The 20,269-nt window shown below is 39.2% G+C and overlaps 1 protein-coding gene across 1 annotated transcript in view; it reads left to right on the forward strand.

Moving 5' to 3' along the window:
* FHOD3 (formin homology 2 domain containing 3) overlaps nt 1-20,269 on the forward strand; it is a 645,976-nt gene that overhangs the window by 337,323 nt on the left and 288,384 nt on the right. Inside the window, 1 exon segment of the mRNA XM_030551482.1 lies at nt 4,156-4,261. Coding sequence (XP_030407342.1) covers nt 4,156-4,261 — 106 coding nt within the window.

The raw sequence follows: 20,269 nt of genomic DNA on the forward strand, positions 1-20,269 counted from the left end.
TGTGTTTTGTCTTGCATCATTTTTTCAGTCAGCTGAAAAATGTATGGTTTATGACAGGGTATTTTGACGGTGTAACAGCTGCTGCAAAATGTTAGTTTTGGAACGTTGCCTTAAAATGGAAATTTTGACAACAGGTTTTACACAAATTAGTGTGAGATAGATTGACTTGGAATTGAAGAGCTCAATCCTCTTAGTTGTGGCAACTTGTAATAGATTCCAAGGGCATTTCACTAGTCAAGGATTGCCAGGGCTCAGCATGCTTTGGCCACAGGCCTCCGAGCATACCTGGGCATGCCCTCTTTGTCAGGGGCCTGGCGGTAGGTGGCGTAGAGCCTCCTATATTGACTCTGTGTCAGCCAAGGATTCCCCCACACCAGCAAATCCTCAGTTGCCCAGGTAGGGCAGCTTTAATTCCCCTTTGTGCTTTTGGAGAGACACAAAGTGGGTTTACCATGGGCCATGATCTGGTCCAAAGTGTCGGAGCCAGATCCTCAGCTGGTGAAAATTATCTTAATTCCATTGACTCCAGTGGAGCTATGACTAGCCTGCATGTATGCATCTCAGCCAAAATCTGGCCTGTTTTATTCATCAAGGGGAGTCAGACTATATTCATCAAGGGGAGTCAGACTATAATAAATATATGCAATATTACCAAACAGACTTCTCTGTGTACTCTGTGATCCCGCTTTATGCCTGACCCCTTTCTATATTATTGATACAACCATTACGAGAGAGCTGAACACAGAGGTAGAATCACATTATAAAACTTTGAACGTCAACAAAATAGTTGAAAAAAATTAGAGCAAGTTTATGTCTCCTTCATCAAATCTGCTATTTGCACTTACAATTTAATAGTTTAAATTGAGGACCCTGTCTGATGATGTCTGGGGATTGTGAATCTTAAAACAATATATTTACAAGTGGTTCATTAATGTTTATGAAAAAAATATAAATCTGTAGAAAAGTAGAGTTCTAAACCAAAGTCTGATGCATATTTCCTAATCTGTTTTGTTTTATTTACCATAGGTTTATGGAGGGAAATAAAAGATGAGCTTGATTTGAGTTGGCTTCTCCTTTTTATTCTTTTCAATAGGATAAATAATTCTTAGCTAAGGGTAAAAATTTTGATTGACATCTTTCACCTCTTCCTGCATTACTCAGTAATCAAATCCTTCCCCAGCATTTCCAGCTGACTCAAGATTTGCCATTTCATAAATTTCCCTCAGAATGCTTTATGGCTTGAAGATAAACCTATTCCAACAAATTATTAAAATCATTTAACTCTTCACTCTAGCAAATGTATAAAATTCAGAGCCTAATAAGTGCATTGTCAACATAAAAGACAAACACTTTATTCTTTAGATGACTTTGCAGTTTTCTAACTCTGTGAGGGCCATCAATTATATGACAAATAAAAAATAATCTCCAACGAATCTATGTATTTATTATAATTGTGGAGTCTGGACCTATTCCCCTTAGCGCTACAGTATTTGAAAGATGACAGTTACCATTAACATCTATTTCTTTGTGAAAACATATACAAGTTTATGTAAAACCAAATCATTATTGGTAAGCCACAGGCAATGTTAGTATGTGTGTTAACAAAGAAGCTAGATCCAGTAATATTTTAAATTTATTAATGCTTACCTGGTTAATTGATTTAGTCATCCCATCATCTGCTGCTTAATTTACTGTCCAGCAGCTGCCTGTAAATTTAGGCATGTTTTTGAATGGATGCTTTTTTCTTTTATATAAATGTTTCTCTCTATTTTGTTGGCATGGGTGTTCTAAATACCTGTTGTGACAGACCCAGGCCAGTGGGATGCAGGAGTCTGGTAGAGGGCAAATATATTGGTCACTGGATGAGTAGTTTTCTCTTCCCTGAGTGACCAGAGCAGGGGCTGCACTAGAGTAATAAGGAACCTGCTAGAACCAATTAAGACAGACAGGCTGATTAGATCACCTGCAGCCAATCAAGGCAGGCTAATCAGGGCACCTGGGTTTAAAAAGGAGCTCACTCCAGTTGGGGGTGTGGGGGAGTCAGAGAAGAGGAAGTGCGTGTGAGGAGCTGGGAGCAAAAGGCATAAGGAGTTGAGACTGAGAGGGTGTTCTGCTGGAGGACTAAGGAGTACAAGCATTATCAAGGAGGAAGGTCCTGTGGTGAGGATAAAGAAGGTGTTTGGAGGAGGCCATGGGGAAGTAGCCCAGGGAGTTGTAGCTGTTATGCAGCTTTTACAAGAGGCACTATAGACAGCTGCATCCACAGGGCCCTGGGCTGGAACCTGGAGTAGAGGGCTGGGCCAGGTTCCCCCTAAACCTCCCAACTCCTGATCAGACACAGAAGGAATTGATCCAGACTGTGGGGAAGATCTCTGAGGTGAGCAAAATCTACCAATAAGCGCAGGACTCACCAGGGTAGAGGAGGAACTTTGTCATACTGTATTGTCCTCTTCTCTTCAGCAGCTGAAGTACTGTAATCACCAGATTGTGCTGCATAAGAGACTGGTGGTCCAAGAAATGACTTGCATAAATCACCACAAGCAAATTTAACTAATGGAAAATTGTTAACCACAGTCCAGGAGTGGTATTTTATTAACCAGAATGATACAGATGTAGTTAATTATTCTCACATTTATGGATATTGTTCCCTAAATCAACAAGTATTACTGTTGCCATAATAATTAATGGTTAACAAAAAGAACTTGTGATTCTAAAGTTACTATTTTTCCCCTGTTCATCTTATCAATATACCATCATAGAGACAATATATTAAGGATGAATATGAAACTAATAATACCACATGTAAAATCATGTCATTTGAAATTATACTTGGCCTGCAAAGTGAATTTTGATGATTTCCTGGAGAAAAGATTCTTCTTTGCAGGGCAGAAGGGCTTTTTAAGTGTCAGGAACTTAAATATTAAGGTCATGTAGTACTACTCTGAGGTAACTGTAAATGTTGACTTTTTAATGGCAGCCACTGTATTTAACACTGATTTTTGCCTTATGTAAATTTTTACAATTTGGAAATGATTTCATTCAATTCCTACTATTTAAGAGAAAAACTTTCTAAGCTGTTAGTCGTAGAAATGGATATAAACTTTAATGGGAAAAAAAATCTAACTCTGGTGCATACAGTTCTTCTGGATGCTGTTGCTTCCTCATTTCTCTACATTATAATCCTATGTAAAAAAATCAACCGACCAAGTGAAAACTTTGGGTCAAATCCTGCAATTCCTACTCAGTTTGTACTCTAGCAAAATTTCATAAAAGAGATGTACTTGTCTAGTAAATTCCAAAGGATGGTTATTAAAAATACCCCATAGTAAAAATAAATTTATTATTTTGCATGGTATTTTATGACTTTTACATAAGAATGTAGGGGGAATTTAATTACCCTCAGTCATTAAATTTACCATTGTATTTTCTCACTTAAAGTTTAATTAATATCACAAATACTATGATTACAGCAAAGTAAAATATCCATATTTTATGGCAACTACTATAAATACTTAGGTTGAAATTATGCCAAGAGACTGAAGTGGCCTATAGTTGCTGATATTACCAAATTCTTAGGGTATGTGCACTGCAATTGAACACCCTCAGATGGTCATGTCCATGGTCTTAGGCTTGCGGGGCTTGGGCTATCGGGCTGTAAAATTGCAGTGTACATGTTTGGGCTCAGACTGGAGCACAAGCCCTGGGACCTCAAGAGGGGTGAGAGTCCCAGAATCTGGGCTCCAGACCGAGGCCTGACGTTTACACTTCAGTTTTACAGCCCTGCAGCCCAAGTCAGCTGACATGGGCCAACTGTGGGTGTTTAACTGCAGTGTAGACATACCTTTAAAAGGCCTCGTCCACACCTAAAAATTAGATTGACCTAGCTACTTTGCTCTGGGCTGTGAAAAATTTCATTCCCAGTGTCATAGCGTAGTCAACCTGATGTCCAGTGTACATAGCTTGGTTGATAGAAGAATTCTTAATCCAGTTCTGAATTATAGAAAAAGAGTGTACTCATATTATTTAATTTGAACAGAAAGTAAAAACCACAGACCATATATTTTAGTTCATATTATTGTGACAAAAAATGTTTCCTTGTCTTTGAGATTTGTAATGTAGTATCTCTGTTCTCTCTCTCTTTCTCTTCTTTGGCAGGATGACAAGGATTTGGTTCATGAGTTTGTTGTGGCTGAAGGCCTGACTTGCTTGATAAAAGTGGGAGCTGAGGCAGACCAGAACTATCAGAACTACATCTTAAGAGGTACAGTAAGTGAACTCAGAAGCTGTGTTTCTTGCAGTGAATCTTACTGACAAATCTGTTCCTGCATCAAAGAGTCAAACATGTTTGAATAATTTGCAGTGGTTAGCTATTCATAATGGGTCTCCCAGTGAGTGAGTTAGTGAGTTTTTATGTATTGTGGAAGAGAGTTACTTTTAAAGCAGTGGAATAGATTCCATGTGAATACGTCATCAGTCCAATGTGACATTCTCGTAAGCAAACTACAGAAATATGGTCTAGATGAATTTACTATAAGGGGAGTGCACAACTGGCTGAAAGACCATACTCAAATAGTAATTATCAATGGTTTTCTATCAAACTGGGAGGGTGTATTTAGTGAGGATCTCAGAGGGGTCTGCTGTGGATCTGGTATTATTCATTAATTTTCATTAATGATTTGGATAATGGAGTGGAGAGAATGCTTATAAAATTTGCAGATGACATCAATTTTAACAAGATGAAATTCAGTAAAGACAAGTGCAAAGTGCTTCCTATAGAAAGGAAAAATCAAATGTACAACAAAAAAATTGGGAATAACTGGGTGGGCAGTAGTACTGCTGAAAAAGATCTGTGGGTTACAGTGGATCGCAAGTGGAGTATGAGTCAACAATAGGATACAGTCGTGAAAATGACTACTACCATTCTGGGTGTATTAACAGTAGAGGAGATAATCGCCCCACGTTGATCAGCACTGCTAAGGCCTCAGCTGGAGTACTGTGTCAAGTTCTGAGTGCCACACTTTAGAAAAGATGTGGACAAATTGAAGAGAGTCCAGAGGAGAGCAGCAAAAATGATGATAGGTTTAGAAACCCTGACCTGTCAGGAAAGGTAAAAAAAACTGGGCACAATTAGTCTTGAGAAAAGAAGATTGAGGGGGGATCTGTTAACAATCTTCAAATATGTAAAGAGATGTTATAAAAAGGATAGTGATGAGTTGTTCTCCATCCCCACTGAAGGTAGAACAAGAAACAATGGGCTTAATCTGCAGCAAGGGGGATTCAGATTAGTTATTAGGAAAAAACTCTGGACTAGGCTTCCAAGAGAGGTTGTGGAATCACCATCTCTGGCATTTTTTTAAAACAGGTTGGACAAACACCTGTCAGGGATGATCTAGGTTTACTTGGTTCTTCCTCAGCAGAGGGGACTGGACCTGATGATTTCTCAAGGTCCCTTCTTTCCTTACATTTCTATGACTCTATGATCAAGCAGTGTTAAAGGGGAAATGGACATATCACTGACTGGGAGGGCTGGAAAATTTAAACATTATGAGGTGCATTCTCTTCTCTCCTCCCTTGTCAATCCCTATGACTATGTTGCTAAGCCCTATGAAAAAAACTTCTGCAATTGCACACACAATTTTATAGGATGTTTTTGAAAATTTGGCCTAATGAGTTGAAAAGCTTCATAGATCTGTATGTGGGGGAGAGAGGGGAGAACTATATCATTCACAGCATCAATTTAAAAATCACCCTATCTCAGAAGCAGCAGTGGTTTTCATTTAACAAGAAGGCCCAGGTTGCAAGCAGTGGCAGTTGCTCTGGGTTGTGTTTGCTCCTCTTTAGCCAGCAAACAAGGGTTCCAGCCAATTGCAGCTTCTCCTTGCCTCCTTCTCAGGGCCCGGGGTAGGTGGGAGAGTGTTCATATGAGAGGACCTGTGCAACCCTGATGACTTCGCCAGCAGCAGCCCCTCTTGGTAAACAGGGGGACTCAATAAGAATGCATGTTTGGCAGATGCTCCATTTAAATACTCCCATGCAGCTCTTTATAAGAGTCTTTACAGTTATCAGTCTGGTTCATTTGCCTTCCATAAAACCCTCAACAGAAAAACAAACCACACACTGAGGAGCCAAATTCGAATTAAATACATAAATAGACAGAAAGATGGCTTAAGAGCTAGGTATTCTAGATCTATATTATTTAAAATAGTACATTTAAGTTGAAAGTATCCCTTTAAATAAGAGACTTGAAGACAGGGCCAATGCAGACAAAAGCATGTTAAAAACAAACTGCCTGTTTCTTCAGCAGTAATGGTATAATAATATTTGTTATTGGGAAGGCCCTGAGATAATATACAGCGAAGCTGGACAAACTCACAGAAAAACAATACATGAGCACTAAATAACATCCTTTCTTTACAGCTCTGAGGAAAAGTTATACAGAAGCAATTAGCTAGAACGACACTAAGGGAAAAAAATAGAAAAGAAAATAAGAAAACAAATACAGTGGGGAAAAAAATCTGATCCTCAGCTGGTGTTAATTGGTGGAACACCATCCGCTGGCATGGAGCTTCACTAATAAACACTAGCTGACAATCTGGCCCTCTGTCTCTAGAGATTTTACAGAGAGTAAGTGTTTCGGATATAGGAAATATCCAAGAGAATTTGCAAAATAAATTAGTGAGAAACATGGATTTCCCGCTAGGATTACAGTGAGTCTTCCTTCCTTGAGCATAGTAATTCCATACAGTGATGCTAAGGTTTCAGAGTAATAATCTATTAGTATTAGGCGAGTCAGCTTTCTAACGCCTGCAATTGGCATTGTCTGTGTGATGTGGCCTCATCTATGTGAGCTTGCAGCATGCTGTCTGTACGTCCTCCTTATTGGAATGTCATTTGACATTCACAGGTTGAATGAGTGGCAGTAACACATCCATCCACATCATCTTCTTTTCAACAATAAATTATGTATTTATGTATTCCCAGAAGGATATCCTAATGCCATCAGGTTTAGGAGGGTTAAAATGGTCACATTCTTGGTGTGCGTCTAAGGTGACCAGATGTCCCAATTTTATAGGGACAGTCCCAATTTTTGGGTCTTTTTCTTATATGGACTCCTATTCCCCCCATCTCAATTTTTCACATTTGCTGTCTGGTCACCCTATGTGCATCTTCTATACTTTCATGTGGGAAAGCTGTATGTGTTATAGGCCTGATTCAACGCAAAACAAAGTCAGTGAAAGTTTTCCCATTGATTTAGGTGGGCTTTGTTTGGATTAGACCCATAATACTGATGTTCACAGAATGTGTATATGAAGCTTGCTTTTCAGCGATTGTACCAAGAAAATTGGTATACAACCCTTTGCCTTATTATTAACAGGTGACCTTCTACCAGGTTAAAAAAACTAAGTAACTAAAATACCATTGTATGTAAATGTGGATGAAAATCTTGGCCATTAAGTATTTATAGGGCCATGAGCCATAAAAGCACATCTTAAAGTAGACTTGATTTTAAGAGATTTTAATATTTTGCTGATGGATCAAACTGCAGTGTCTCTCTCCCCCCGCTGCTCCCGCCCCCCGCAGTATATATCCCTTCCTCTGTAAAATGTAGTGAGGAAAAAAAATATGTTTTAGCATTTTCTTATATCTATGTTTTGTTTAGAAATTAAATTTAAGTCCTGACTGACTTTCAGGCTGCTTGAAGTCCATTATTATTTCAAGCCTTTGTCAGCTGTTTTCAGTTCCAGGAACCAGTGTGTGCTTTCTGTATGTGCAGTGAGATAAAGATAGGCTTAGAAGTACAGTGTATCCAACCCTATCCAAAAATATGAGGAGGCTATTGAGAAGAAACATTAAGTATACGTCATGTGAGAATAATATTTTTTCTGATTTATTATTTTTGGATGACTGTAGGAAATGGTTTAAGGTTTTTCATGATAATCATGTATGTAATATAAATCGTATATGATGTTTTAAAATGAACAGTTGTAGAGTTCTGGTTGAACATAGGGATTTAAAATGCATCAGAATAGGAACTCGAGAAGTTGAGACAGTGCCATGGGCTTTGAACAACATGTTAAGTGATGGCAATACAGCAATATAATGAGGTAGCATGTGCCACTGAGTGCTTCCAGCATGCAAGCAGGGTGTACCAGACTCCTAATACCCTATGCAGTGGGATTTACCCTCCTTCTGCAGAGTGTTCAGCCTAAACTACAAAAAGGATATGATTTGGCCCAAGTTTCATATCCCAGTTTAGTTTCACTGTAGCTTTCCCTGAAGGCACTGTTCTTCTTTTATTGTAGTGTTGCCATTACCTCCAACCCTAATCAGGACACTTCCTGACTTTCTAGTGCATAAGCACGCAACATTAACTTACCCGGTAGTTATTTTTGATGGAAGAGTTTAAGAGGTGTTTAGTCAGAGAGATTTCTATGGAATTGGATGCCAGCATCCATGTCAAGAGTTAATTTTCCAGAGGCCCGTGGAAGTCCAACAATCATGTTAACATTGTTAGATTGTTTAATACCAGTCTTTGCTTTCTGGAACTAATTTCATGGGGACAAACTTTTTTTTTTTTAAAGATATATTTATTGTTTCACTCCAAAGCTTCCTATTTGTGAGTATGCTTTTCTGGGTGGTTTAGAATCATCCTACTGAGTTTCAAGGCAAAAGGTGCTGCCAGAAGAATGACTAGTCAAAAGAGTTTCATTTTCTATATTTAGCAAATGAGTAGCAGATAAAAGTATGTCTATTGCGTGGAATACAAATGAACCAAGGACAGTTTTTGTAAAACTATTACGTTGCTAAAGAGTGGGACACATTAATCTGTTGATTGGTGCCCAACAAAGCAGCATTGTCTATGAATACCTTTGCAAGTGGGTTTTCTTTTGTTATCCTCCTCCAAATATCCATGCCATGGAGCACTAGACACTGCATTGTCTCCAGGACATCCTGAAACAATAGTAGCTAGTGCCTTTTCTCTTTGTTTACTTTTCATCTAATGGTTATTTAGCTGCAGTGATTATTCATTCTCTGTTAAAAACCACTGGGCCTAAAGTTACTCAAATAATGTTCCTTTATACTAACTGGAAACAGACATGTTCAGAAACAGAGTCACTTTTAATCAACCTGGGCCTGATCCAAAGCCCACTGTAGTCAATGGAAAGCTTCAGTGGACTCCAAGGGAATAATGCCATCAGTGTGGTAAATACCATAGATCTGAAATATACTCAAAAATAGGTCACTGATGTAAACACTGAGCAGGAAAAGGGCCTTGGTTAGACACAGCTGAAAAATAATCCAGAAAGGAAGATTTTCTGTTCTTTTTTGCTGAATATCCTAGAGCAGGGGTAGGCAACCTATGGCACGTGTGCGAAAGGCGGCACGCGAGCTGATTTTCAGTGGCACCCACACTGCCCGGGTCCTGGCCACTGGTCCGGGGAGTTCTGCATTTTAATTTAATTTTAAATGAAGCTTCTTAAACATTTTAAAAACCCTATTTACTTTACATACAACAATAGTTTAGTTATATATTATAGACTTATAGAAAGAAACCTTCTAAAAACATTAAAATATATTATTGGCATGCAAAACCTTAAATTACAGTGAATAAATGAAGATACGGTACACCACTTCTGAAAGCTTGCTGGCCCCTGTCCTAGAGCATCTGTTCCATTGTTGAGTTTTCCAGCTACATCATAAGAGTCTATTGATTCTAGTGGAATGTGGATGGAGGACGGCAGAAGCAGTGCAAGTATGGTGGTTTTGGTGGAGGATTTGCAGTTAATAGGGCTAGTTTTAAAGTGTGAAAATATACTTTGTATGTTATAGAAATAACCTTGATTGTATGGTGTTTGAATTTCCTGGGGGTAAGTGAGCAAATCTCAGTGTTGCGAGGTTTTTAATTATTTTTTTTTTAATTTTGCTGATCCATCAAACGGCAGTCTCTCTCTTTGGGTATGTATCTCTGTCTGTAGAGAAGATGAAAATGGAGAAAAGAGGAAGAAAAATATCCACAGTTGATAGGGCTTTATTTGTGCATTACTCTTTAATTTGGGGGATTCTTGGATTTCTTCATGGATAAATTCTTTTTGTACAGCATAGATCAGTGGACCCTAAATGTTTTTGTTCACACCCTCCCCTTACCTGGTCTGCACCCCCTTCCCTCCTCGGGAGCAACAGTGAGGAACCGGGTACTGGGGTCGGGAGTGGGGCCAGGAGCAAGGGCCAGCAGTGAAGCTGTAGCCAGGTGCCGGGAGCAGGGCCAGATCCTGGGTGGAGAGCCAAGGCCGGGAGTGGCACCGTGGCAGGGCGCCTGGAGTGGTGCCAGGGTGTGTATCTGCCTAATTTTGGTTTCAAATCATTACTTAGGTGCTAAAGTTCAAATTATGTAGGCTGGGGTATCAGGTTATGTAGGCATAAAATAGGGACTTAAATGGGAGGCCAGGCCTAGTTAAAATATATATCCCTGTAGATCAAAAGACTGACAAGAAAAGTGGGACCATCAGTCAATAGCTCCATAATAACCTTGAGTAAAATTCTGCCCTGGGGTCCTTACAGTTGGAGAATTTGTTTTTAAATTTAAATATAAACTTACATTTTTAGACAATATAGAGTTTGCAGGCATGTAATGCAGTAGCTAATTTAACTCACTAAGAGTGTTTTCATGGCAGTTAGCTTGAGTTATAAATCAAGAGTTACCCCTAACTTGACTGTCCACACACAGAAATCTCTAACTCACGTTAAGTGGTGCTTTATGCGTGAACTTTCTGGCCTTTTATTTATGTTTTTATTTATTTGGTGGGAGTGAGAGGTTTGAAGATCAAGAGATGCTCCAGTTAGTAATGCCATTGGGGATAGAACAGCTAAAGTTACAAAACTCATGAGCAGCTAATCCAGTCACTCTGTGATGCTAATCAAATCACCCTGTATAAGTAACTCCGGTGTTGTTTCTGAAGTGCAAACACTCTCACTGGAATTATGCAAGCTCGAGTGTAGTAGCTCACGTGTACAAATTTGAGCTAACTTGCAATGAAGGCAAGCCCTATTTAAGTGAGGGACAGTGTGATATACAGTGAAAGGGGCTGGGATTCAGGATCCATGGTTCTTTTCCTAGCTCTGCCACTGGACTTGTGGTGTAAGCTTGGATTACTTCTCTGCACTGTGCCTCTGTTTCCCCTCCCCTTCTTTGCCTGACTTTTCTGTTTATTTAGATTAAGGCTAGGTCTGCAGTACAGACTTATATTGGTATAACTACGACACTCAGGGGAGTGAAAAATCCACACCCTTAGGCGATATAGTTATACTCACCTAACCCCCTGTGTAGATAGTGCTGTGTTGATGGGAGAACTCCTCCTGTCGACGTAGCTACCACCTCTCATGGAAGTGGATTAACCATGCCAACAGAAAAAGCTCTCTGATCAGCATAGTAGCATCTTCACTAAAGCGCTACAGTGTCACAACTGCAGGGCTCTATGTGAAGAGAAGCCCTAAGCTATTCAGGGCAGAGACTGTCTCTTACTATCTGTTGCAGAGTATCTAGCACAGTGGGCCCCTTATCTTGGTTGGGACTTCTAGGCACTACTGTAATACAGATAATAAATAATAATTAGTTGGAGCCACAGTTCAGGAACTTGTTGATCACAGATAATGTCCTGAATGAAGCAATTCTATATTTTCTAGTCAACAATAATACACCTGAAAAGAAACTTGCGATGAACCTGAAATGGTCATTTTCTAGTCAGGCACAGAGATGTAAGATTGCCCGTGAGTGCATGCGGCATGACATTGTTATTTCGGTGCTCTAAGTAACCTAAAGAGAACATTCTAGAATATAATCAAGCTAGTTACATATGCAAGGTCAAAAAAGTACTAATTGTGTCATCTAAAACTAAAGATGTATCACTTCTGATGCTCAAATTTCATATACCAAATACGGTCATTTGGACAGAGGAGTTGGGCTGTAGCAGAATTCACTGTGATAGGGCCTAATCCAAAGCTCACCGAAGTAAATGAGAATCTTCTTGTTGACTTTATTGGGCTAGGAATCAAGCACTAGGTTGTTGTGACGGACATAGGATAAGAAACTAAAATACCCTGAGGTAAGATGACATGTTGGTTAATAGGATTAAACCTGAGTGAACAGTTTGATAAACATAGCCAATGTGGCACTTCAGTCCTCTATTAACATGTTGTATTCTTCTGTCCTGTGAACCTGGAGATTTATTTGGACTTGTGTGGATGAGATACATTGTGTGTGATGGTTTTTATGCTTCCATGATGCCTTTTTGGCTCTACACCAAATAGAATAAGTAAGTCTTTGTAATTGGTTATTGTATTTATCCTACTAATTTTACAAGGCCTTTCATGAATTTTAAATCACTTTGTCATATGAAATTTACCAATAGCCTTGAAAACAAATGAGAAATAACTGCAGGAAACCCAGAAATATAGCATCATCCCTTATGGAAAAAGTAACACAAGTCACATTCTGGTCCCCAATTCATACCCATATTGTTTAGGCAAAAAGTTGTTATATTGAATCCCCAAAAAATTGTGCTAGTCAAGCACTCATGTTAAAATAGAACTAAATCTAATTTTAGAGCACCTGCTTGGATTTTTCATTCTCTCACTGTGAGACCATGGGCATGATGTCAATGAACTTCTCTGTGCTTCAGTTTTGTAATAGGTAAAATGAGCCTAACCTTTGTAAACTGCATTAAGACTTTTGGATAAAAAGCATATTGTAAATGTGAGAAGTTATTTATTATTAAATGATAAATCTTTCCTGCTTTGGATTCAGACTCTGCCTACTACTGTATTAACTCAATCCTAATATCTTTATTTTTGCAAACTTGAACAAAATAGTTTAATAATATTATCTATCTTATCAAAGATGAAACAGAACAAAATATGTAAGGCCAATCACATTAGGTGTAACGGCAGAAAGCAGATTACACAGTTGGTTCTGAATTTGAATACAATAATCTGATTTGCCACTTGTTATATAATATCTGCTACTTCCAAATGAGTTCAGAAACAATTCCATCAGTCAGAATTTCATGTAGATACTCAAACATCTGATGATTTGTGGCTATCTCTGGTAGCAGCCAATCAGTTTAATAACAGAACCTATACTAATGCCCCCAGCAGTTATGCCTATTTATAAAACAAGAGGCATGTGATGTTACCTGAGCACTAGCTTTAGAACAAATGTCTATTCTTGTACATTCTGGGAAATCAGATTCCTGAAACAACTCAGTCTTGGCCATGGATCTGATGTAGAACAGCGTCTGGTTAATATCTATCACTGGACATGCCATGCCTGAAGGTGTTGAGGTGAGGTTAGAGGAAGGAATAAGTGAGGGCTGAAGTTTTGTTAGTAGACAATGGAAACAGTTGATTAAAATTCTCTTGTTGCAGAACCCAAGCTTTAGCTATCACTAGCTGAGAATATTTGTGCTACAAGCGAAGTGCTATGTGCAATGTTTACTTTTTTTACCGTGAAGCTCTTTCTGTAATTATAGCGGTGGATTGAAACAAATGGCATTAGCTGCACATATGATGTTTACCTTGTGTAAGTATGATGAATAAATAAATTACATCATAAAGAATGCTAGATCACAGCTTGATATGTCTCACTGAGTGGCAAGCTGTGACTGAGCTGGTGTCACAACATAAAAGCAGATAGTGACATTTCAAGTTTATTAATGAAAGTAGAGTTAATATCACTTAGCTTGAATCTCATTCTGTTATTTCCCCATTCACTGTAAACAAAACCTGGATACTGGAAACTACCCAGCATCTTTTAGAATGAGGTAGGCAACTTATGGCACGCATGCCGAAGGTGGCACCCGAGCTGATTGTTAGTGGCACTCACACTGCCTGGGTCCTGGCCACTGGTCCGGGGGGCTCCTCATTTAAATTTAATTTTAAATGAAGCTTCTTAAACATTTTGAAAACCTTATTTACTTTACATACAATAATAGTTTAGTTATATATTATAGACTTTTATAGAAAGAGACCTTCTAAAAATGTTAAAATGTATTACTGGCATGCGAAACCTTAAATTAGAGTGAATAAATGAAGACGCGGCACACCATTTCTGAAAGATTGCCAACCCCTGTTTTAGAATGATATGCTGAATACCGCAAATAAATAGCATACCAGGAGAATTCAGCACATTACTGGGCAGAAGCTTACCTTCATCTCCCATTTTCCAGGGCCTGACATCAAAACTTGCAGCTCCCACTCTGTGACCCTCCCCAACATTCATTATTCTATTCTGTGCATAATTCTGAAGTTGATTTTTTTCCTAAGCATTCAAGTCATCTGTAAAAAGTAGTTTGTTCTTTTCTTTATTTTTTTTAAAAAAGCATATAAAATCCTCTGCTAGTTACAGAACAAACACAGCATGGGCCTGGGCCTCTATTAGCTGCTCAAAAAAACCCTCAGCAGTATTCTTAAAGCTTGACTATCTAAGGGTACGGCTACGCTACCTGCCGGATCGGCAGGTAGTGATTGATCTATCAGGGATTGATTTATCATGTCTAGTGTAGACACGATAAATCAATCCTTGATTGCTCTGCTGTCGACTCCTGTACTCCACCGTGGCGAGAGGCGGCAGTCGACCCCGCGCCATGAGGACGTGAGGTAAGTCGACCTAAGATACATAGACGTCAGCTACGCTATTCTCCTAGCTGAAGTTGCATATCTTAGGTCAACCTCTCTCCCCCGCCCCCCAGTGTCGACCAGGCCTTAGTGGATCACCACCAAGAGTGAGTTGACAGTTCATTCTCATGGTACATTCCATTTTTGGTCTGTCTGCTGAGCCTGCTAACGAGGATGTCAGTGATTTCAGTGATGTAGATGCTTGTCTGCTGGAAACTATACTGGAGTACCACTCAGTCATTTTATAAAAGGCTACCAAGTAGCCATCGTATGAAACCACCTGTACAGGATGTTTTGTATATCATAACAGTGAATGAGTATCTCAACGTAATCTTCAGCATGAAAGATACAATCTAGGAAAGGTATTCTGAATTACTTTCTCTTGGATTTAACATAGAAGATCTCTCTATGGAAACAATGTTTCACATACTTGGACACCTGCCATGGGTGACATCTTAGTCCATATTATTCTAAGATTACTTAATAGTCTTGGGGTGAGACAAACAGATGTGGTGATAGCTCAATACCTACTACTGCTACATCCTAAGAAGGGCTTCCAAACATCTCTGTTCTGATTTAAAAGTACTAAAACAGTATGACTGCAGTTGACCTGTTACCATTATGTGTGATTGGCTAATGTGCATGGGGTAAGCATCCAGTCCCATCAGCCCATTGGTTTTGAAAGAAACACTTGAGTATGGTACTCTGCTTCGCGGGTATATTATACTATCTATGTGATTACTGAGATGTACAGTGGGCTGTCTTGGTTCGGTAGCTGAGTCCCGCTGGCACCTCTGGGAATGTCTCTTTAAGATTAGCTGAATTTGTTTATTTGTACAAAAGAGCTTGACCTTGAAAACATACAATTTTAAAGGCAGAAAGCATTCTCCTTCCTTTCCTCTATGCTTATAAGAAACATTTCCTTTCCACAGTTCCCATCTGAACACTTTTAAATTACATTTTTAATAAAACTGATATATTAACGCATTCCATGACCGTTTCCTACAAAAAAATAATCTGAAATGTCTTTTAGGCTTTAAAATAATACTTGCCTTCCTCATCCTTGGATGTGATTCTGATCTATGATACATCTGCAAAGAGAGTTAGTTTATCCTAATACAGATTGTACGGAGTATGTGTCTTCCCAGACTGGGATGGGAATTGGCATTGAAACAAATTTGAGTTCATAAGTTTAACCTCCATATAGTAATTTACAAGTCTGCAAATAAACTGAGCTGTTCCTTCCTCTGTGCACAATATTAAATGCACTTTCATGTTATGACTACTGACGAGGAAGATATAGGATTCTGATAGTCTACATGGAATTCAGCAATAACACCATAAAATTATGGATTTCCTTTGTTTTTAAAGCTGACTGGTTCTGGAAGGCTTCGATTTGCTTTCTGCCTACATGAAAATTAATCTTTAGTTTGTGTGTAATTTTATGCTTTGTGAAATTCCCATGAAATGTGACAATTTGGGGCTATGCAGACTGTGAAAAATGAGGAACTGAACCATGAAAAATGCACGTCCTTAACTACTGAACAAAGCGTAAGTGGTCCTGAAAAGCCATTCTTGAAGTCTTTAAAGCCATTTTGGATGGAACCAGTTTTGAACACACTGTGCTGATACCAACTAGTAGGAGTGTTGGGCAAAGGTGGGACTGGCATTGTGTGTCTGTTGTTGTTGTGGGTTTTTTTTTCTATAATATTAGAGTTTGGTATATAGCAAGACTGATTCATGAAAGAGAATTTGCATGGCGTAAAGAGTGCGCTCACACACAAAAGGCACTATGCCAGTAGTCAGCAGTTTTGTAGGATGTACACTGCTGGACAATATTGGAAAAATAACAGATTTACCTCACTCCATCCCGCCATTTTCGAACACGGTGCTCTGACATACATCTGGAATAGCTGTGATGTCCCTAGTGATCCGCAAGACTGAAGTACCTCATAGAGGAAGATGCTCTGATCATGGGAAGTGGAAGAGATTAAGAATTTTACAGGGAGGAAAAAAAGTTTGTTATACCTCATGGTACCATGAACAACAACAACAAAATCTAAAGTATTTTTAAAATCAGTTTAATCTAATCAGAGGCTACAGGCACCATTATGCACCAATCATAATTGTATAGCCATTGCACGACATCATTACAGCTCAGAGTTAAAGTTCTTGAGACGTCTTAAGTGTCCATTGCCACACTTTAATTTGTTTGGCTTTCTTCGAAGTTTAATCTTACCTCTGAATATATTACGCAGGTACTTGCACAGGATCTGCCCCAGCGGATCCAATTGCAGAATCAAAGGATTATATTGTAAGGTCTTTAAGGAAGAACTTGTCATTTATTTCATTTTTGTATTCTGTTCCACACACTGGGGCAATGATCCTTACTGGGACTTCTTGTTGCTTCTGTAATACAAATATTAAGAGATTAATGAATTCAAGCAGAAAAAGGTTAAGAAAAGAAAATGTTAAAGTGCTCCTAGTCACATTAGCAGGCCTACATAGCGTATATGGAACATGCTGGTTACTAGCTAGGCTATTAAATGTATATCCGATTATATACACAGTATTTGCAATGAGCTCATCTTAATGAGAGGATGAGAATATATTTTCCATTTCCTGACTGGAGGGTGTTTAAATTTGAATACTATTTTCCATATAATAATCTGTTTTTATTTAAATAAATAGCCAATGATTAATAATGTAAGCCTTGAAATCATTCCAATGATATTTGAACATTTAAACTCTGTGGAGGAGAACAAGTAGAGGAGGGCTGAATTCACTCTTCTGTGGATGCTGTGTTAGGCTGGGGATGTGTTTCGCTCAGACAGGCTCAGTTAACAGGACAGGTGCACATCCGTGTATGATGACATGGATTGTATCTATGCAAGGAAAACCACTTTGTGCATGTTCATTTTTTACTAAAATATAGGGGAAAGGATTGTAACCTGCTGTCATGTACCTGCTTACTCCCCTGAACAGACTTACCCACGCTGGGTGGTACAGCACAGGGCAGAGAGCAGTCTCCTTGCGGCTGTTATTGTCCACCTCCCTGCAGGTTGTCAGTGTGTAGATGGGCAAGGGTGGGACTTAAATAGATCCTTGGATGCACTGGCCAGCACAACTGAGCCAGTGTACAGGAGGAAGTAAGCTGCTATAAGTATAGACCAGTAGCACAGATTGCTTTGCCCCTAGAGCAAGGCTGGGGAGAGAACTGTGATTCTCTGTCTGCTCCTGGGAAGATGCAACTATACGCTGCTGCCCCTTACTTAATGTAGATTGTAGAATTACACTCTAGTTAGACTTATATGAAACTTGTGAATTGCAGAAGAAATGGCAGAGAGACCCTAAAGTTGTGAGACTATATGTATTTTTTTTTTACAGTCACTCTTTACTTCTTTCCCAGATTTTTAAACAAAAAGATTAAATAATCACAGCAGTCAAGCCAGCTAAGAAAAATGTGCAGATCTCCTGCCCCCTAGTGATGTGATATAGGGATCTGGCCATGCTCAGGAAGGATTTTTTTCAATAGTTTGTATCTTTAAAAAATTCTTCCTGTAAAACATAGCAGAGACCCTTCTCGTGCAAGTTTCATGCAAAAATGAGTGGCATTTAAATGAGCATTTTTAAAGATTGATTACAATAAAACACCATTTAAAAATCTCATTGTTTGGAATGTTTCTCTATGTACTGCACTTTGCCGCATGATTTCCATCTTGCCATACAGTTCAATGTTGGATCACACAAACTTGCTATTTAGGTTAAACGTATCCAGAACATCCAGGTCCAGCCTATAGTACATAAGTACATTGTAATCTTCATTAATCAATCATACTGAATGCTTGATTTGTTTATATTTAGGACATAATACCTGAATTCTTTATAATAATGAAGGATTCATTTTATTTCCATGGATCTGATTACTCTCTCTTTTAATGATGGAAAATGTGGACAGGCGTGATGCTTTTATTAGCCAGAAGCAAAAGAGTGAATACTTGATTTAAATACTGTGTTGATGATGGCTCTGTTCCATTTACTAGCTGGGATGATGTGAGTTAATGGGGTGACTCTTAAGTCAATTCCAGTTAAAGAAGTTATGTTTTGGGCTTATAATGTAAAGAGCCAACTCCTAAAGTCTTCAAAATGAATTAGCAATACAATACCATGATCTGATATATTGTATTAAAATGTTACCATTCAGTGTGTGTATATTTTAAAATCTTGCATGTATTAATAGCTCTTGGGAGTGTGTGTGTCTAGTTAATTGTTTAAATGTAATTTAAAAGAGGCTCTTTGTGTTATGGATTACATATAGCAAACCATGACTAATGGAAATCGTTGTTCCGTTGTTAGTGCTGGAACAATCCATCTAGCTAGAGATTACCAGACTGCATACTGATTATTAGCACAGCAGGACAGATAAGCTTATGCAGACTAGAATAATTTTATTTGGAAAGAAACTTCTTTGAATAGGTGTCCATGTGAATTCCGTGGTGGGTGCGCATTATGCTGATGCACATGAGATGGGTTTTTTCAGTAGCTGTGCACATGCCCTGTGATGTCTCATGCTCCTGCATGAGGACACGAAAGATAGAGCGGCTTCAACCCTCCCTGAGTTTCCTTTTACTTCCTGTGGCCCTGAGATCGAAGTCAGTGAGTTTCCAACCTGCTACACTTCTTAGAGACTTTAATACCTTTCTCTCAAGCCACTTTGTGAAGAAATCTTTATTTTCACACACATACACGAAGAAGAAAAGTTACCGATGAGCCCCCGCTCTTGTAGGTACGCCCCCCTCTACAGTGAGGTGGGGCGAGATGCTTTATGCTAACCACGACTCTCATGGTGTACTCCATATCTTCAGAGTTTATACTCTCTCTCCCCTCCCTGGCATAATCAATGTCTGTTCTGTCTTGGGAAGAGCCACATTCCTGAAAGATGTTCGGTGTGCAAATCCTTCTCCTTGAGGATTTGCAAGTCTATGAACACATGACTGAAGCTACACCTACTCAAGCAATTAATGGGCATCACTTCAGACCCAGAAGAGACGACCACTAAAAAGAACAACCGAAAGGATTATCGTCCGTGAGTTCTTCCAGGGGCAGGGCCATCCCTGACCCAGGGGCAAGGCCATCCCTAAGGCGGTGCAGGGCCGGGGACAAATCAGCCTGTTTTATACAGGTGAAATCTGGTTACAGTAACCTTCAGGGGCAGCTGCTGGCTGCAGATTAAATATTGATAATGCCCAGCTGTATAATTATAATGAAGTTCATATAATTAAAAAAAAAAAAAAACCTCACCGATCACGATCATTGTTGTGCTGCTTACATTCTGAAATCTACCTTCCTGGACTTCCTTGCAGCAAATTCACTTCCCAGGTGCATATGCTCTCGCTACCCTCAGTGGATTTTTTTAAAATGTAATTACACATTTGCAACACTGGGAGCTTAGGTCTCGGGAACTGGGTGGCTCTTGGAGGGCCTATATGTGCCCTGGTGCTGGGGAACTCCAGCAGGGAGGAGGGGCTCTAAGATCTGTTTTCTCTGGGGGCTGGGAGGGGGAGGAGAGGCAGAAAAGCAGATGGATTGAGGGACCACT

The sequence above is a fragment of the Gopherus evgoodei genome, chromosome 2, assembly GCF_007399415.2.
Source record: "Gopherus evgoodei ecotype Sinaloan lineage chromosome 2, rGopEvg1_v1.p, whole genome shotgun sequence".
Lineage (NCBI taxonomy): Eukaryota > Metazoa > Chordata > Testudines > Testudinidae > Gopherus > Gopherus evgoodei.